Source organism: Medicago sativa, chromosome 3, assembly GCF_051527215.1.
Source record: "Medicago sativa cultivar Bolivia chromosome 3, Bolivia_mono, whole genome shotgun sequence".
NCBI lineage: Eukaryota > Viridiplantae > Streptophyta > Magnoliopsida > Fabales > Fabaceae > Medicago > Medicago sativa.
Genome location: NC_140751.1, coordinates 76,282,879 through 76,300,770, shown reverse-complemented (window position 1 = coordinate 76,300,770; position 17,892 = coordinate 76,282,879). Strand labels below are relative to the sequence as shown.

Here is a 17,892-nt window from a genome sequence, read left to right as displayed (position 1 = left end):
AGAATGTTTCATTCATTTCATTACCTGCAAAAGCCATCACCCACCGCCAACTTATTTTTACTTTAATCACACCGTAATTATATAATTTAAATCTCGCAGCAATACTTATCCTATAGGTCATGCTATCGTTATCGTTATACTTCAATTTTGAAGTTTCTTATACACAAAGCTACGCGAAAACTAACTTTTTCTAAGCAAAAGTTGAGTCACAACGTAAATCATTATGATATATGAGTCACAAAAATGATATCTCCCAAGTAATGACAAACTAGCTTTCACTTACCCAAATTCCACGTTCTATTTTGTCCCGGTGCTACTCCTCCACGTGTCATTTCCTTCTACTTACACGTATTCTTCTGCCACTAATAACAAAACAGAAGTGTATAAAACACTAAAACCCATTATCACCGTTTTCTTTTCTCCAACATGCCCATACCGCTTTTGCTTTATAAGCTATGTTGAACAAGTTATATGTATGTGTATTAGAAGCCAAAGACTTACCTGTGAAAAATTCTCGTGTGAAGCTTAAACTTGGAAAGTTTAAATACAAGACAAGGATATTGAGAAACACGTTCAATCCCATTTGGAACGAGGAGTTTGTTTTTAAGGTGAAGGATATTGCTGAGGATGTGCTTGTTGTCAATGTTGTTAATCATCATAGTGATGAATCAAAGGTAGTGGATTTTGTTGGTGAGGTACGGATTCCTGTTGGTGAGGTTGGTTTTGAGGATAATAAGCAAATATTGCCACCTACTTGGTTCGAGCTTCAATGTTCTAACAAGAATGGCAAATTTTTCAACAAATTTTGTGGTTTGTAATTCCTTCACTCAATTATATTCCTTCTTTTAGATGATCACGTTGTTGTGTATGATATTATGTTTTTTTTAATGGTAACCTAAATATTAGTATGTTAATTGTTAGGGTCATGCTAACATGTACGACATATATTGTACGACATATATTAATGATTCCACACATAGTAAATATTTATTGAAACACGACCATTTTCAAAATTGTGATAAATAAATTTGCACAATTTCGAATACATAATGTTTGTATTTCGTGTCTTATTTCGTGTCTTAACATGTTACATGTTAGCATTTCACTAATTGTTAATGTTTGTATTTTCTTCGGGTCTAGGATTCAAAGACTCAAACTCTGTACCTTTAACTTATTTAATTCCTTAACTCAAGCGAGCTATCCATCCTGAATTATAATTACTTCCTGTGCAAGTTTTCATCATATTGAGAACATCTACTAATAAAAGTTAATTATTTTCCCTATTATAATTGTAGAATGCCTGGCGCAACTGGTAAAGTTGTTGTCATGTGACTGAAAGGTCTCGGGTTCAAGTAAACAACCTTTTGTGTAAAACATGGTAAGGTTGCGTACAATTAGGGGTGGAAATGGGCTAGGCTGGGCCGGGCTTTGTAAGGCCTAAGCCTGGCCTGTTACCCGTCATAGGCTCATTTTCGAGGCCTGGCCTGGCCTTTTTAAAAGCCTGATGAAGCCTGAAAGCCTATTTAAAAGCCTATTTTATGCTAAGGCTTGACAACACATGGGTGGAAATGGGCTAGGCTGGGCCGGGCTTTGTAAGGCCTAAGCCTGGCCTGTTACCCGTCATAGGCTCATTTTCGAGGCCTGGCCTGGCCTTTTTAAAAGCCTGATGAAGCCTGAAAGCCTATTTAAAAGCCTATTTTATGCTAAGGCTTGACAACACATGTAAGCCTACTCCTAAATAGGCCAAAACTTATTAAGGCCTAAAGCACACAAATATGTTTGCTACTAAATAATGAATTCATATGAAGGTCTAATCACACCAATATATCAGCATCTAAATAACAAATCATATGAAGGCTTGTGTTTATGAAAAAATAACTTCAAAAATATCAATAATGGAAGATATATTATATATGAAAAACTTAATAGGCCGGCCTGATGGGCTTAATAGGCTTTTTTGCAAGCCTTAGCCTGGCCTGTTTAATTAAATAGGCCTTATAAAAAGCTTGAGCCTGGCCTTATTAATAAACGAGTTAGGCCGAGCTAGGCTTTAAATAGGCTAGGCTGTAGGCCCCTGTCGGACGGTCTGGCCTATTCCCACCCCTACGTACAATACAGTGTAAAACATGGTAAGGTTGCGTACAATACACCAAATGGTGGGACCCCTTCCCGGACCCTGCATATGCGGGAGCTCTATTGCACCGGGGTTTCCCTTTTTTGAGCTCTATTGCACCGGGTTGCCCTTTTGTGGGACCCCTTCCCGGACCCTGCATATGCGGGAGCTCTATTGCACCGGGTTGCCCTTTTTTGAGCTCTATTGCACCGGGTTGACCTTTTTTATAATTGTAGAATGCTGAAACTTTGCTAGATAGGGGTTGCCCTTTTTTATAATTGTAGAATGCTGAAACTTTGCTAGATAGCATTATTTCAACGTTGATGTGGTTCCTAGTTTTTTGTTTTTGAGAGTAGTGTTCCTAGTTTCTATAGCATATATCTTGAACTATATACAGAGTAATACTTACTAATTAGAGTAACATAATGTGTCCAAATCTTGAGTTTGTTATAAGATATCGTTTGAGATTTTTCAGAATTAGTTGAATATTGTTTAAACTAGTTACAATTAGTAGTTTGTTATGTTTATTACCTTAGGATGTGATATTTGTTACATGCAGGTGCATATAAACCATTCTTTCTGTCATTTTATTTTTTTTCTTTGTTGGCCTCTAACACTCTTCTCAACATAGTTTTTGCAGCATTTTGCATCTTTTACATTCAAGCTCGTGAGTTTAAGCGAAGCGTTCAACTCATTCATTTACCTGAGTTCACATTTAAGATAAACCTTGACTTTTTTACCTCATGATTCATGAATCAAGATCAAGAATTAATTGTCGAATTGAACTAATTGCCAATCCTATGTAGCATTTCTATTTTTGCCCTATATCCACTGTTTTGTGAAGGTTTAACCATACTTTTTTTATTTCTTGAACTGCAATTCAACATACCAAACTGATTTTTTTATCTCAATGGCTTGTGTTGTACATAATCAGGGAAGATTCTCCTTACAATTTCTCTTCATTATAAGGACCATGTTTCTTTTATGAATCATAAGCATTCTCCAAACTCAACTGCTTCAATTAAGGACTCAACAGAATCCGAACGTCCTCACATTTCATCTCATCAATTTTTTGATAAAAATCGGAAAATGGGTGAAGGCAAACAGTTGTTGAAGGTTATCGCTAATCGCATAGAAAGGATTTTACATAAGAAAGAACGAAACTCAAAATCCGTGGATTGTTCAGAAACATCAAATTCATTGTCTGATTATGAAGATAGTGTCCAAGAAAATTCACCCCCTTGTAGTTTTGAAGAAGGCATTGCACTAATGGAGTCAAGAGATAACCGACCAGAAAGTCCTGAAAATTTGCAGGGCGGTATTTTAGTAGATAAGATTTATGAAGTATCTTCACACAATCTTAATGTTGTTCTTTTCGCGCCCAATTCTCAGTTTAGGAAAGATTTAGCAGAACTACAAGGGACAACAAATTTGCAAGAAGGGGATTGGTCCTGGAAAGATGAAGATATGTCTTGTTTGACTCGAGTCGTCAACTATACAAAAGCTGCTTCAAAATTAGTTAAGGCTCTCAATACCACTGAAGAACAGACCTATATTAGAGTGACTAAAGATGAATTTGATGTACTTGTTAGTGTATGGACCCCTGAGGTTCCTTATGGGAATTCATTTCGGGTCGAAATTCTTTACAAGATAATGCCTGGAGAAGATTTGTCTTGTGTAGAGGAATCCTCACATCTTGTGATATCATGGGGAATGGTTTTCCTACAAAGCACAATGATGAAAGGTGTGATAGAAAATGGGGCTAAACAAGGTTTGAAGGAGAGTTTTGACCAGTTTGCTAACCTACTTGCTCAGAGGTTTAAGGTGCTAGATAAGGAGGATTTGATAAACAAAGAACATTTGCTGGCAACTTTGCAGACAGAAAGCCAGTGGAATTGGTGGCAGGCAATTACATACTTCTGGAATTTCACAGTTGTTTCCACATTTTTTATGTGTTTATATGTGTTGCTGCATATTTTAAGGTGTGGTCCAAGTCAACCACGGGGGTTGGAGTTTAGAGGGATTGAACTGCCAGATAGCTTAGGAGAACTAGTAACAAGTGGAATTTTAGTTATCCAGTTGGAGCGTGTTTATCATATGGTATCTCATTTTGTGCAAGCTAGATTCCAAATGGGTAAGCATTTTATTTGAACCTACTATTATTGTACTTGTTATCACTGTCAATCTATGTTGCACCGACACTTTCAGATTGAAGGTGTATCCGGTGCCTAACACCAACAAGACATTTTTCTTTTCGCAAATTATTACCGGTCTCTATGTCTGCTGTCCGTATCTGTGTCAGCACTTCATACTTGTCAAGTAAATTCATGTAAGCGTTTAGTTTTGACTTCATTCTCTTCTAATAGGAACTGACCATGGCATGAAAGCACATGGTGATGGATGGGTTGTTACTGTAGCTTTAATTGAGGGGGCTGACCTAGTCTCATTGGAGTCAACAGGGTTGTCAGATCCTTATGTGGTTTTCACCTGTAATGGACAAACAAGGTCAAGCTCTGTCAAGCTTGAGACATCAGATCCTCAATGGAATGGTTTGTCCTTCTGTCTTGCCACTTATTTGCTAAAAAATTTGTTTCAATTTGAATGTTTCTTTACTTATATTCTGTATTGGTTTTTTTATACTAATATGCAGAGATATTAGAGTTTGATGCTATGGAAGAACCACCATCAGTTTTGTATGTGGAAGTTTTTGATTTTGATGGTCCATTTGACCAGGATGTTTCACTTGGACATGCTGAGATCAATTTCCTAAAGCATACATCAACAGAATTGGCAGACATGTGGGTCGTGCTTGAAGGAAAACTCGCCCAGTCTGCTCAATCGAAGTTGCATTTGAGAATTTTCTTGGACAATAACAAAGGAGTTGAAATTATCAAGGATTACTTGGAGAAGAAGGAAAAAGAAGTAGGCAAAAAGGTAAGCACAATCTTCATCATACCCCATATATGTGTGTGTGCGCACGCGCGTATGATTATGTGAATATGTCATAGACTCGTAGTCATAGAGCAATAAGAAATGAACTAATTATTGTTTTTGACTATTGAGGGTTCTATTGCAGTTCAATCTTCCATCACCTCAAAGGAATTCTACATTCCAGAAATTGTTTGGGTTGCCTCCAGAAGAATTTCTAATCAATGATTTCACATGTTCCCTGAAGAGAAAATTGCATTTACAGGTACTAAATTTGGTTCTCAATTTGAGCACAGACAATATAAATGCTTCAAAGCAGGGAATTCTTAGAATGTCATTATGAACTTTATAAACTAAATGACCATGCCTTCTAATGCAGGGTCGGCTATTTCTTTCTGCAAGGGTTCTGGGATTTTATGCAAATTTGTTTGGACATAAAACAAAATTTTTCTTCCTTTGGGAAGATATTGATAACATTCTAGTGCTTCCTCCATCATTAGCATCATTAGGAAGCCCTACATTGGCCATAATTCTTCGAAGAGGACGAGGTATCGATGCAAGGCACGGTGCCAAGACGCAAGATGAAGAAGGAAGGCTTAGGTTTCATTTTCAGTCATTTGTTTCATTCGGTTCTGCCTCCAGGTATTCTTAATCAGCATGCATAAGCTTCTAATCTTATCAGTTGAGTGCATGCTTGGAATCACGGCAAGTTTGACAAAATCACAGTGGCATTGTGATTTTGTTAAATTTTCAAAAGTGTACCTTTTGTCAAAGTCACATTGATACACCGTAATTCTGTCAAACTATCAATCAAAGCATACATGATGGGATATATTTAAATTCAGCTGACGACACATTTTATTTCAACAAAAGAACAATAATGGCATTGTGGAGAGCAAGAATGCTGAACCCCTATCAGAAAGAACAAATTACAGAAGAGCATGAAGATCAAGAGGTCTTGGTAATGCCTGAAGACTCTGGATCTATCCTAGAAGATGAGGCAAAAATGTCCAGGATTTACTCTGCTGAACTACCAATTAAGGTAACCATCAATCACTATGAAGATAAAATTCACTCCCACATTTGCGAAGTTTTGAAGCCTTATGATATGAACATGATAGCATTTGTTCCAATTTAAATATCAACTCAAAAATCCTTTTCAATCTCTTGAGGAAATGAGTTATGCGTTATGATTTCAATCTGATCCATTATGAATGAAAAGTATATTTTTAAACACTTTCAATATCACAAATGCATGAATTCATAGTTTGACACCTCTTGAATTCAGCAATTCAAAATAGCATTTTCTTTGTTGTAAAAGGTTCGACGATATTGTTGTAAAATGGACCTTACTATTTAAACACGAGTTTTACTTTGTAAACCCTAAGCTTTCAGTGATAATAGAAAGGTACTGAAGCCACTCTCCAGCTGCAGTTGGAGACGTAGACACAGTTGAGGGAATTCCGTGATCCAACATTGTGTGTTCTATGTTTTCTTTTCTTTCGTATCTTTTACTTTTAAACCTGTTTGCTGTTGTGTCAACCTTCTTTAAGAATTATCATTCTTTTATACATAATACTATTACCAAGTCTCTCCTTAATCCGTTTTGTTATTCTTGCACAGGTAAGTTCAGTGATGGAAATTTTTGATGGAGGAAACATAGAGCATAAGATTATGAAAAGAACTGGTTGTATGGACTATGACACTACACCTTGGGAACCAGTAAAACCTGATGTACTCGAAAGGCATGTTACGTACCAATTTAACAGGCATGTGTCAGTTTTTGATGTTACAAGCACACAACAAAAATATCCAAACACAAACACTGAAGGAAGGATTGTGAATGAAGTTATGATCCTCAATGGCGTTCCATTTTCTGATCACTTCCGTGTATGCTAAATTTAAAACTCAGTCAGACTCTTATATTGTATTTGTTATAAATTGTTCCATAGAAGAGAGTCTGATATTTTTGTTTGCAGATTCATTTTAGGTACGAAATTGAGAAATCGGCTCTTGGTGAATGTGCTTGCAAGTGTGATGTATACATTGGCATTATGTGGCTTAGGAGCTCTAAGTTTCAGCAAAGGATCAACAGGAATATAACATCCAAGTTTAAAATTCGACTGGAAGAAATATTTGAACTACTGCAGAAAGAGATTTTATTGATGTCTCAGAAATCGCATGTGTAAAGGATGAATGTATACACATTGTATTAGGGAGATTAAAAACAATTGTAATTTGTATTAGGTGAAATAAGTGACCTCTGTAGAATGATAGTTTGATTTTTAATTTTCTTTTTCAATAGATAAATTGTAATCATGGTTAATAATAAAAAAATAAATTTAATTCTGTGCCAAAAAGACACTGACCTATGCAAAGAGGTTAATTGGAAGAAAATATAGTGATTCTGTTTTTCAAAATGATACTCAGTTGTGTCCCTTTAAGGTTATTGCCGGGGTTAATGACAAACCGACTATCCTTGCGAACTACAACCAGCAAGAAGATATGTTTGTGTTTGTGGACTTTTTGAAGGAGCTTGAGAGCATCTTTGAATCTGCTATGAACAAGATCAACAAAGGTTACTCAGATGAGGAAAGTGATACGGATTAATTCTTAATGATAATTTCTTGTTATTTGATTTGCTTCCTCATGTATAATCTGATGACACATTTTGATACAATATGCTATATTTGGTACTTACTTGTTTTTAACCTTATCATTGTTTGAGCGAGTAGACTTGAAGTTGTGATTAATAATATAAGAAAAATGCTAAATATCCCGAACATTATTATCCCAAAAGCATCTTGCACAGTGTGTTTTCTATGTATCTTTCCCTTTCACCTGTTTTTTTTTTTCTTTCTCCCATTGCTATCTTCTCTTTTACCTCTCTTTTTTCTTTAACAATTCTTCACACCAGCTTCTACCTATTGTTGTGTGTGCCTCAGCTCTGACAAATCATGATGGAATACTTGGGTCAACTTTAGCAAAAATATGAGATAATATTTGTGAGCTGTGGTAGTTCTATTATTTTATGATATATGTAGGAAATGAATATTATAACTTAAATTGGAAGGAACGCATATGATAATTGACAAACAGCATTTCGTGAAACAGTTGCGAGAATATGTCTCGCGACATATAGCATAGCTCATAATATAAACGAAAGAAAAATGCTACGCAAAGCGACAAATAGTTCACGATACATGATTGCTGTGAATTCCAGATTTTAAGTGTGAATTAAATTGTCAAATTTCCACTCTCATACACCTTCTTGAAATCCTCATGAATTATAAATTCACTGGATTTAACACTCCTCTAAACGAAAATCTTTATAACATAGCTAGTAATGTAATTTTAATTTATGCTGCATATTGTTCTTACAAATCGAGTCTTATTATATACTCATACAAGTTCCTAACTAATAATTTGTAGAGTCCATCATGGCTTTGCCTTAGTAGGTTCTTGACTTTGTATGTGATCAACCATCACCATAGTCCATATACTATCACTATGGTCATTGTGCTTGTTCCACATTGCTACAATATGTCAAAAGCTTCACAACTTCGGATATCAGTGCTCTGTAGGTTCATTCACAAACAGTACTGGTTCTATAGGTTTATATCAAGAGATATATTATCGTCTCTGTAAGATTCATTTGATTCTTGATATCTTTCAAGTTTCAATCGTGATGGATGCATACAAAAATGCTTTGGATAAATGACGACTACGAGTTATGTGGTCCCACCGCTCAAATTGTTTCCCATGCTCACTTTATGGTCCCATGACATTCAATTATTTTTAGGGTCGCGTTAACTTGTGCCCTAAGGGCACATGTTAAGAAACCTAAAAAGAGCAACTTTACATTAGAAAAGATAATATTTTAACTTTTAAGATATTGAATGCACGATTTTTTATGTGTATATTTTAATAATGAGTTCCTTAACATGTGACATTGAGAGCACAAGTTAACATTTGCCTTATTTTTAAAATGAGAACTAGTTGGTAAAAACAATTAAAATTTAACCATAAAAAATATCATGACATTGTAGCTGACTCCCTTGTCAATTTTTGTGGATTAGTTTGATTTTTCTTTATAAAAAAAGACATTGCAGTAGACATTACATATAAAAGAAAATTCTACACATAACATAAGGAATATTTGTATATAAAAATATAAAATGTATTACAGTGAATTGTTCTAGGACCACCGTTCTCCCCATCTCCATCCCCGCACTACCTACGGGGAGACTTTCTCCCTATTCTTCGTTTCTAAAAACTTCAAATTGGACAATCCCCGTGAGGTCCTCATTTACGGATAAATTTGCTATCCTTATATGAATTCACACAAAATTTCAACTTTCTCTTAGTAAACCTAGAATTGGTCATTACAATTACATGCTAATATGACTAGCTTGCGCACGAAACATGTAACACATGTATGAAAATTGTTGTATGAAAAATGTGAATTGAGCGGTGCCTATTTTTTCTTTTCATGAAATGAGCGATGAGTAAACTAAAATTCGACTATGACGTAAGTGATAGTGCATACAGAGACTACTTAAATAAACTTAAGAGACAAGTGACAAGCATCTCCCTCGAAAGAAAAAAAAGTGGCAAGATCATTGAATGACAAATGATAAGTATCATTGAGTGACAATTATATCTTAACTTTATCCTTTCAAAAAATTTGATTCTTTAAAGTGTGAGAAAAAGAGACATATATTATCGGGGTGTAAGTATAAAATAGTTTTACACCGTCATTCAACGAAGATCTAACATATGTTGCGATTATTTCAAAATTGTGATTATAATAAAATGAACATACACGGCAATATTATGAGTTTTTTTTTGAAGGAAAGGCAATATTATGAGGTTTTTTTTATGCATTATGATTTTTTATTACGTAAATTTTTTTTTTTTTTTTTTGTGGTTTTTATTAAATTCTTAAAGTATTAATCTAGCGTTCCAGTTTATACTTTCATATTTTAGCATGACCAGTGCCGCAGCAGTGACCACCTTATCATCATGATTAACTGATTAATCTATATTTAATCAATGGATCACACAGCAAACAAAAACAGATCGATAGTCTCAAAGTTTCACTGAATAGAAACACTAATCTTTTGCTCAAAAAAAAAAAGAATACACTAATCTTCTTCTTACTATATATACCAATTCATCACTATCATCTTCCTCATCTGAATCCCTAACCCTAACGCCATGGATCCTAATCCAGGAACCTTCCCGATCCTCTCCTACGTCATGTCCCGTCTCCCATCCTTAACCTCCAAACCCACCGCCACCACCTCCGACACCGAGTTATACGACATCGAACAGCCACGCATCGTCGACCAAATGCCAAACCTAGCAGATCCCGAATTAATCGCCGCCATGGCCGGGGCCATCGACGACGTTCAACAAGCCCGAGCCATTCTCAAACTTATCGGCGAACGGCCCACTCATGAAGAAGTGGACCACGCCAAAACCAAACTAACTGATATAGAAGCCGAACTATCGCGACAACTGGAAGGAATTGTTCTTCTTTCGAGGCCGGCGGAGATCGAGGTTCATGGATGGAGAGCACATCTGGCGGAGAAGGAGAAGCAGTGTAGAGAGGAAGCTGAAAAGGAGAAGCGTGTTTGGAAATCGCTTATTCAGCTTGATGAGATGCATGAGGCGTATGAGAAGCTTCTTAAGAACGCTGAGAAGAAATTGGTTAGAATGTATGATGGAAATACTGGTGATGTTGGAGGAGAGGGTGACGGTAGTGATGAAGTGGATGAAGAGGTTGTTGGGATTTTGCAGGAAGCGGATGGGAAAGGAATGGAACGGATTGAGATTTTTGATCGGAAATTGAAGGTGTTGCCGGAAGCTATTGGGAGGATTCCTGGTTTACTTGTGCTTGACGCTTCTAAGAATCTGCTTTCGGTAAAGTGCTTTTCGCTAATAATAACTACTGCTTTTATATAGTACGAGTATTTACAGTGTTTTCACATAGTTGCTTTCATTGATAGACATGTCATAAGCTGTTCCGTAAGCTCTTATAAACATTCTCACAGTTGCTTTTGATAGTAGATAAGCTCGAATAGTTCAATCTAGATAGATCCTAAATCAGTAATTAGCAAATCTAAATACACACAAACATAGTAACAGAATTCGCCCAAGTACCCATAGAACTATTGTGCGGTTCTTTTGCGAATTGGTTCGTGCTAATTTGTGAAAAATTCGCATGAACATTCGTACCCGAGGCAAAACCGTTTCTGACTTATTTGAGCATGATAATAGCTCAATGAAATAAAAACCAGTCAATGAAATAAAAACCAGTTAAACCATCGGGAAGCATTCATCTAATTAATAAAACGAGATACCACCAACTCACAAGTGCATGCAAGCACTCGTTGTACATTGTATTCACATTCTACCCTGCTTATTTATAGTGAAGTTAGGTCTCAATGTTTACAAAACTAATGATGTGGAACTAATGTTCTTGTGATCTCTCCATGTTAGACAAGCATCATACATACAAGTCTCATACGTTGCCACGTTAATATCTCTTTTGATGACTATTGGACTTTCCTTTTTAATGTGACTTTTGTTAGAATGTGATTTTTGAAATAAATATTAAATACTCTTTCTTTATTTAATTATTTGTTTATAGTCATAAATATTTTAAAACAGAGCTGCTATATAGTACAAGTGTTTCCTATACGAAATTTCACGGACGCGAGTAAATGATTACTCTCCACGCGCACAGCAGTTTTTGCATTTTATTTATAAATGTTATATTAGGTATAAAATAACACCAACCCTTCACGCACACCACTCCCGTTGCTTACAGATTCCATTAGAGTTCACTCTCACGTGTAAGTACACGCACAGTCTCGTAATTTTGCTTTCAATTAGTGTCGTAAGTTTATTGTATTCACGGTCATTAGTGTTCCCACGAAAAATCTGATGATTATGCCACACCAATTGAAAGCAAAATTTGATTATTATAGTCTATGTAGTATCCACTATCCACTTCATTTGTGACAATATCAATGAATCATTGATTGTGGCTTTCATTTGTGATCGCAACACGCAAGATCCAAACATGGTGTGGAGGAGAGAAAATAACTTTGTACTGGTGAAGCATCCACCATGGCCAAAACTATACCCCATCACTTTTCAACTCGGTGGCGGCGTTCACCAGCGCCGTGGCGTGACTGTGATCGCATCAGGGGCGCAGGATTTAACCATCACGGAGTGGTTATTTTCGGTGTCAGTGACGAAGTTTCTCTCTCCTTCAAAATTACGACGTCTTCATTGTCGTTGTTGTTTGGGGATCTTCATCCTCAAAGAAGCTGGATCTTAATCATTGTTGTTGTTTTGGAGGTTTTATTGCCGAAAGTGGGAGAAAATGAAGAGAGGTCTTAATTTATGTACCCTTAAATACCATTACTCTAATGAATAAATTTTTTGATCATGTATTTTGTTGTTTTTAACGAAATACTTTTATTAATAGCGTACCAATTAGTATATTAAAATGTAGAAAGAACTAAAATAGTGTACCGGCTATGTATACACCCACATATCTAATATTTTGATGGTTGCGTACCGTGTATCGCAACCCTTACAACATACCAAAGAGAATTGTGAACCAGGTTACTATGCACACAAATTTACTTTAAATTTTGGTTATTTGTTTGCTGTTTGAGCTTCTAGAGGTGGATAGATGCATTTTGTGCACTTCAGATATATGTTTTGTTTAGATGAGACTAATCACACTATCAGTTATGCTCATAACATGAATTGAGCTTGATTTGGAAATTAAATGTGTCTTGCTTGGCTCTGTTTGTGTCTTCAAACTTCTAGAAAATATGTTGATATATGGGCTGATTAAATTTGATTTCCGTACTCTATATCGTAGTGAGGATGGATGCTGAGTTCTTTGTAGTTGTATAGTTTATGTAACGATTTCTGAACAATTATGATTACAGCTGCTCCATCGGTAACTACTTTAAATTTTTATATGACAATTTTTATCTGTGTTTAATTTTGAATATCTATGTTCCTTGGCACTTCATATCAAACGCAGTACTGAATTACTTAGTTGGTTGGCCTTTCTTGTAATTCCACATATATGTACTAATATGTTCCATTCAATACACTAGGTGATTCCCGACTCAATAGTTGGATTGCAAAATCTGGAGGAGCTTAAACTCTCTGCAAATCATTTGGAATCACTGCCTGATTCAATTGGATTTCTACAAAAGTTGAAATTGCTCAATGTTTCTGGAAACAAGCTTACTGCCCTTCCTGATGCCATTTGTCAGTGCAGGTATGTGGTAGATTCATAAAGGGAGGCATATTTTTGTTTCTGTTGTCGTCGTCACTTGTTATCTTGCTATACTTTGCAGTTGGGATCCCTAAGAAATTTATTTTGGACACTGAAATCCACATGTTTTAAGACTTGCCTCATTTGAGTATTTTGAAAGACATACTTGTGAACTGCTTTATTATAGTGTAAATGGGAGCAATTTAGTTCTGCATGTGCAAAAACTGTTTTTTTATTTAAACTCTTCAAAATATAAGTCTTGTGGCAACATTGTTTCATATTTATTTTATTTTACTTGTTTTTATGCCTTTTAAGACTGATTTAAGTGTGCAGAAATTGTATATTACCAATTCCACATTCTGTTTCTGCACATATCATCTCATCTCTTAAACCAAACATTATAAATGCTCAAGTCATCTAGAGACATCTTCAGATGATAAATGTTTTTATCACAATTGATCGATTCCTTTTTGTACTTGTATAATCAGGTCATTGGTGGAGCTGGATGTAAGCTTTAACGATCTGTCATACTTGCCGACAAATATTGGGTATGAATTACCAAACTTGAAGAAACTCATGATTCAATTGAACAAAATTCGATCTCTTCCCTCATCTATTTGTGAGTTGAAGTCGTTGTGCTATTTGGATGCTCACGTCAATGAGCTACATGGGCTTCCAGCAGCATTTGGGAGACTGACTACTCTGGAAATTCTCAACTTGAGCAGTAACTTCGCTGATCTTACAGAACTTCCAGAGACATTTGGCGAATTGACTAATCTCAAGGAATTGGATCTCAGTAATAATCAGATTCGTGCACTTCCCGATACATTTGGTTGCCTTGATAATTTGACCAAGCTCAACTTGGAACAGAATCCTCTTGAACTGCCACCAGCGGAGATTGTAAACCAAGGGGTCCAAGCCATAAAGACTTATATGGCCAAGAGGTGGATTGCTATGTTGGAAGAGGAAGAACTAAAAAGCAATCAAGAAATGCAAGAACAAGGAGAGGGTGGCTGGTTAACAAGAAGCACCTCCTGGTTGAAGAATGTTTCTGGAAATGTAGTTGGGTATATTGGAACTGCCGTTGGATCTCCTATGTCACCCAAATCTCCCACCACAGATGCTTATCTTAATCAGCAGCTTTGAGGTGAGGTTGGTCCAGCTCTTATCTGGAACTTTTAACAAGCATATGCATTTCCGATGAAAATTGTAGTTTTCAGATACTATGTTTTTGCTGTTAAGCAAACACTTCCTGCTACTTCCTCCTTTGTTCTCCACCCACTAATCAGCATAAGGGCGGGGTGTGTTTTGGTAATCAATGTGTATAATTGAGAGGCATGCCTCTCACAATAATTCTGAATTTTGAATTATTTTGTTTATTTTTGAGATTTAAATAAACAAAAGCTAATACGTTTTTTTAGGAAAAAAGTAATTATTATACATGTCACGTGTTGTGATTTGAATGTCATGCGATTTGAGTGGAAGGGGTATATATTCGTACCTAAACTTTTTTTTTCTTCCTAATGGCAGATGCTTGTAACATGCCATCAAAGTAACTAATATCAAAGATTCTTGGTTGAGATTTGGATCGGGGTGAGATTTGGATCGGGATAATATGTGAGATAGATTAGACGCTGTAACTGCACCACATTTTACTTGTCCAATCTAAATTGATGTTTGACATCGGTTAACTGAATGAAATTGACTGTAATTTAAACCATTTGATCTTAAATCAAGAGTTGAGATCACTTATGGCATAAACCTGTGTGCTACAGTAGCTGTAGCATTTTGGTTTTGACTGCATGCAATCCTGCATCGTAAGTTAGTTGCTGTCCAATTAAAATCGCAAGATCTAGGTTTCAATCTCAAATTATAATCAAATTTGTTTGAAGGTCGAACCTTTCAATCTTAATCAAACAATCACATATCTTTTGACAACCAGATCATAAGTAAATGGGTGGCTTCTTGATTTCAATCTCAAATTTTAGATTTAAAAAATATAATAAATTTTGTTTGAAAGTCGAAACTTTGGATCTTAATCAAACAATCACAAATCTTTCAACAGTCGAAACAAAAGTAATCAGGCGGTTGAAATGTGTATTCTAATTTTTTGTGTTGGGTAAAAGAGGTTTTTTTTTTCTTTCAAATACAATGCATTGTCATATATATAGCGACCGATGTTCAAATCTCAAAAGACTCAACTTATTCACCTTTAAGAACTAAATTTCTAGTCAATATGTTGCTTGATTTAATAGCATTATTAAAACTACTATAAGGAAGATGATCAAACACATGGATCCTAAATACTTTAACTATATCCTAACCAACTCAAATCTGTTGTGATTTAATTAACATCATTGAGGAGGGTTATGTTGTATCATCAATTTGAGAGCCCTTCTATCATGATATATATCAACCATATCCAACTTGGAAACAAGATAGGAGAAATGTATCACAATGTAGAGTTTGATTTTGCTCAATTTATTGTTCATTTATGAGACAGATAGACAGAGAATTTTGCTCTCCGCCCTGCACTTTTCGCTTGCGTCCTGCAGCCATGGCGAAAATGCCCATGCGCTAGTTAACTAACGCATGTGTAAATCAAACATGACTTAATTTTACACATGCGTGACTTAAGTCACGCTGCATGAGTTAACTCACGCACCCTGCGTGAGTTAACTCACGCTAGTTACAAAGTTGTGATTTTGCAAAGTTCTGTTTCCAAGCAATAGTTTCTGTGGTACCTTATCTTTTTCAAGCAATTTTGACCACTGCTTTTTCGAGATAAGAGCTTTTGCTTCCACATTTGATAAGTTGATACGGTAATTCAAATCACCCAACCAAATTATTATTCTTCTGCAAATAAATTAAAATTGATTAAGCAATTGGGACAAAAATACATTTAAATGCACAATTATAGTAACATAACAGAAACAAACGAATTAGGCTATCTGTGAAGAAACAAAGAACAGGTATTTCAGTGCATGAAGCAAACATACAATGTGTATAAAATGTACAACAGTTCTGAAAAAGAAGTAAAATAAAAAGTCAGAACTTTGTAACTAGCGTGAGTTAACTCACGCACCCTGCGTGAGTTAACTCATGCAGCACGCAGGATGCGTGAGTTAACTCATGCAGCGTGACTTAAGTCACGCATGTGTAAAATTAAGTCATGTTTGATTTACACATGCGCTAGTTAACTAGCGTAGGGGTATTTTTGGAATGGCTGCAGGGCGCGAGCGAAAAGTGCAGGGTGGAGAGCAAAATTCATAGACAAATGATAGTTTGTGGGATAGTGGGTCCCAATAAGCCCAATGCACATCCCTCGTTATCTCAAGGTCCAATATGCAAGATCACTTCCTCTAACTCAAATCCTTTTGGACTTGCAACGCCTCCCAACAATCATTCATAACGGCCTCTCCATCACTCTCCACCCGTTCGTCTTCGGCGCTTATAGAAACTTTTATTCACTACAATGCAAGGTACACGATTCTTTTCACTTAATACCTCTCAGTCTTTGTTCTCTTATTGACTTGAACGTTAGAGTATATGCATGTACCACCTTCCACATCTATCCTGACAAATGTTGTCCAAACTCGGTCAATCCTTCTTGATCACTAATTTTAATTTTTATAAGCATATGTTTTTTTAACCATTTTCATACTATTCTCTTAGTATTTTGTAGACTACCCTTTATTTCTTGTTGGGTCTTGTTAACCAGTGCCTCCGGGGCACTAGTTAAGCAATCTTTAAATAGAAATTTTGTCTTGAAAATATAACTTTTTACTTTTAATGAAGTAATAAATACACTACCTTTTTATAAAAGCTTATCAATTTTAGTTGCTTAACCAATGCCTCGGGGGCACTGGTTAACATTCTCCTTTCTTGTTTTATGAAATATTCTTGAACTCTTTATGTGAAGTGTGATAGCATAAACTATTTTAACTTATAAAAAAAATAGTTTTTTTTTTGTTAAATATGTTTTTTTTGTCTTTCTAAATATAACAACTTTTATTTTTAGTCTCTATCAATTTTTCCTTTGAATTTTGATCTCTAAATTTTTATCATCAATTCTAGTCATTATTATTTTATAGAAGTTTACGTCGCACGTTCTAAATGACTACTTCCTCCAGTCACTATTATAAGCAAAAAATTACGTGTTCATTGAATGAGTTATGTATGTGGTCATTAATATAGACCACATGCATAATTTATTCAATGAACTTAAAAAGTAGTTTTTTGCTTATAATAGTGACCAGAGGGTAGGGCTGGAAATGAGTCGAGTCGAGTCGAACTTGTCTGAGCTCGACTCGACTCAATAAGAATTAGTTCTGCTCGAAACTCGACTGGAGTTCGATACAAACTTCTTTTTAAACTCGAGTTCGACTCGTTTAAAATTATCGAACAACTCGGTTCGGCTCGTTAGGTCCAACTCATTTGCTTGAGTAACATAATTCAAAAGTTTTTTTTTTGTGTTTTTATCAAAAATATATGTCTTTCCCTTATTAAACTAAGATAAAAATATAGACCATGC

General features: G+C 35.6%; 2 protein-coding genes across 2 annotated transcripts; both read left to right on the top strand.

Annotated features, from left to right (window-relative positions):
- Positions 1-423: 423 nt before the first annotated feature.
- LOC146940304 (C2 calcium/lipid-binding and GRAM domain containing protein) lies at positions 424-7,401 on the top strand. The gene is made up of 9 exons (XM_085753985.1): positions 424-810; positions 3,048-4,247; positions 4,480-4,662; positions 4,764-5,047; positions 5,190-5,306; positions 5,421-5,683; positions 5,915-6,083; positions 6,665-6,931; positions 7,021-7,401. The coding sequence occupies exons 1-9, from the start codon at positions 456-458 to the stop codon at positions 7,228-7,230; spliced, it is 3,048 nt and encodes a 1,015-aa protein (XP_085610111.1). The 5' UTR covers positions 424-455; the 3' UTR covers positions 7,231-7,401.
- A 2,719-nt stretch (positions 7,402-10,120) lies between these two features.
- LOC146940303 (plant intracellular Ras-group-related LRR protein 9-like) lies at positions 10,121-14,786 on the top strand. Its single transcript, XM_085753984.1, has 3 exons — positions 10,121-10,969; positions 13,195-13,361; positions 13,847-14,786. The coding sequence occupies exons 1-3, from the start codon at positions 10,262-10,264 to the stop codon at positions 14,502-14,504; spliced, it is 1,533 nt and encodes a 510-aa protein (XP_085610110.1). The 5' UTR covers positions 10,121-10,261; the 3' UTR covers positions 14,505-14,786.
- The last annotated feature ends 3,106 nt before the right edge of the window (positions 14,787-17,892 follow it).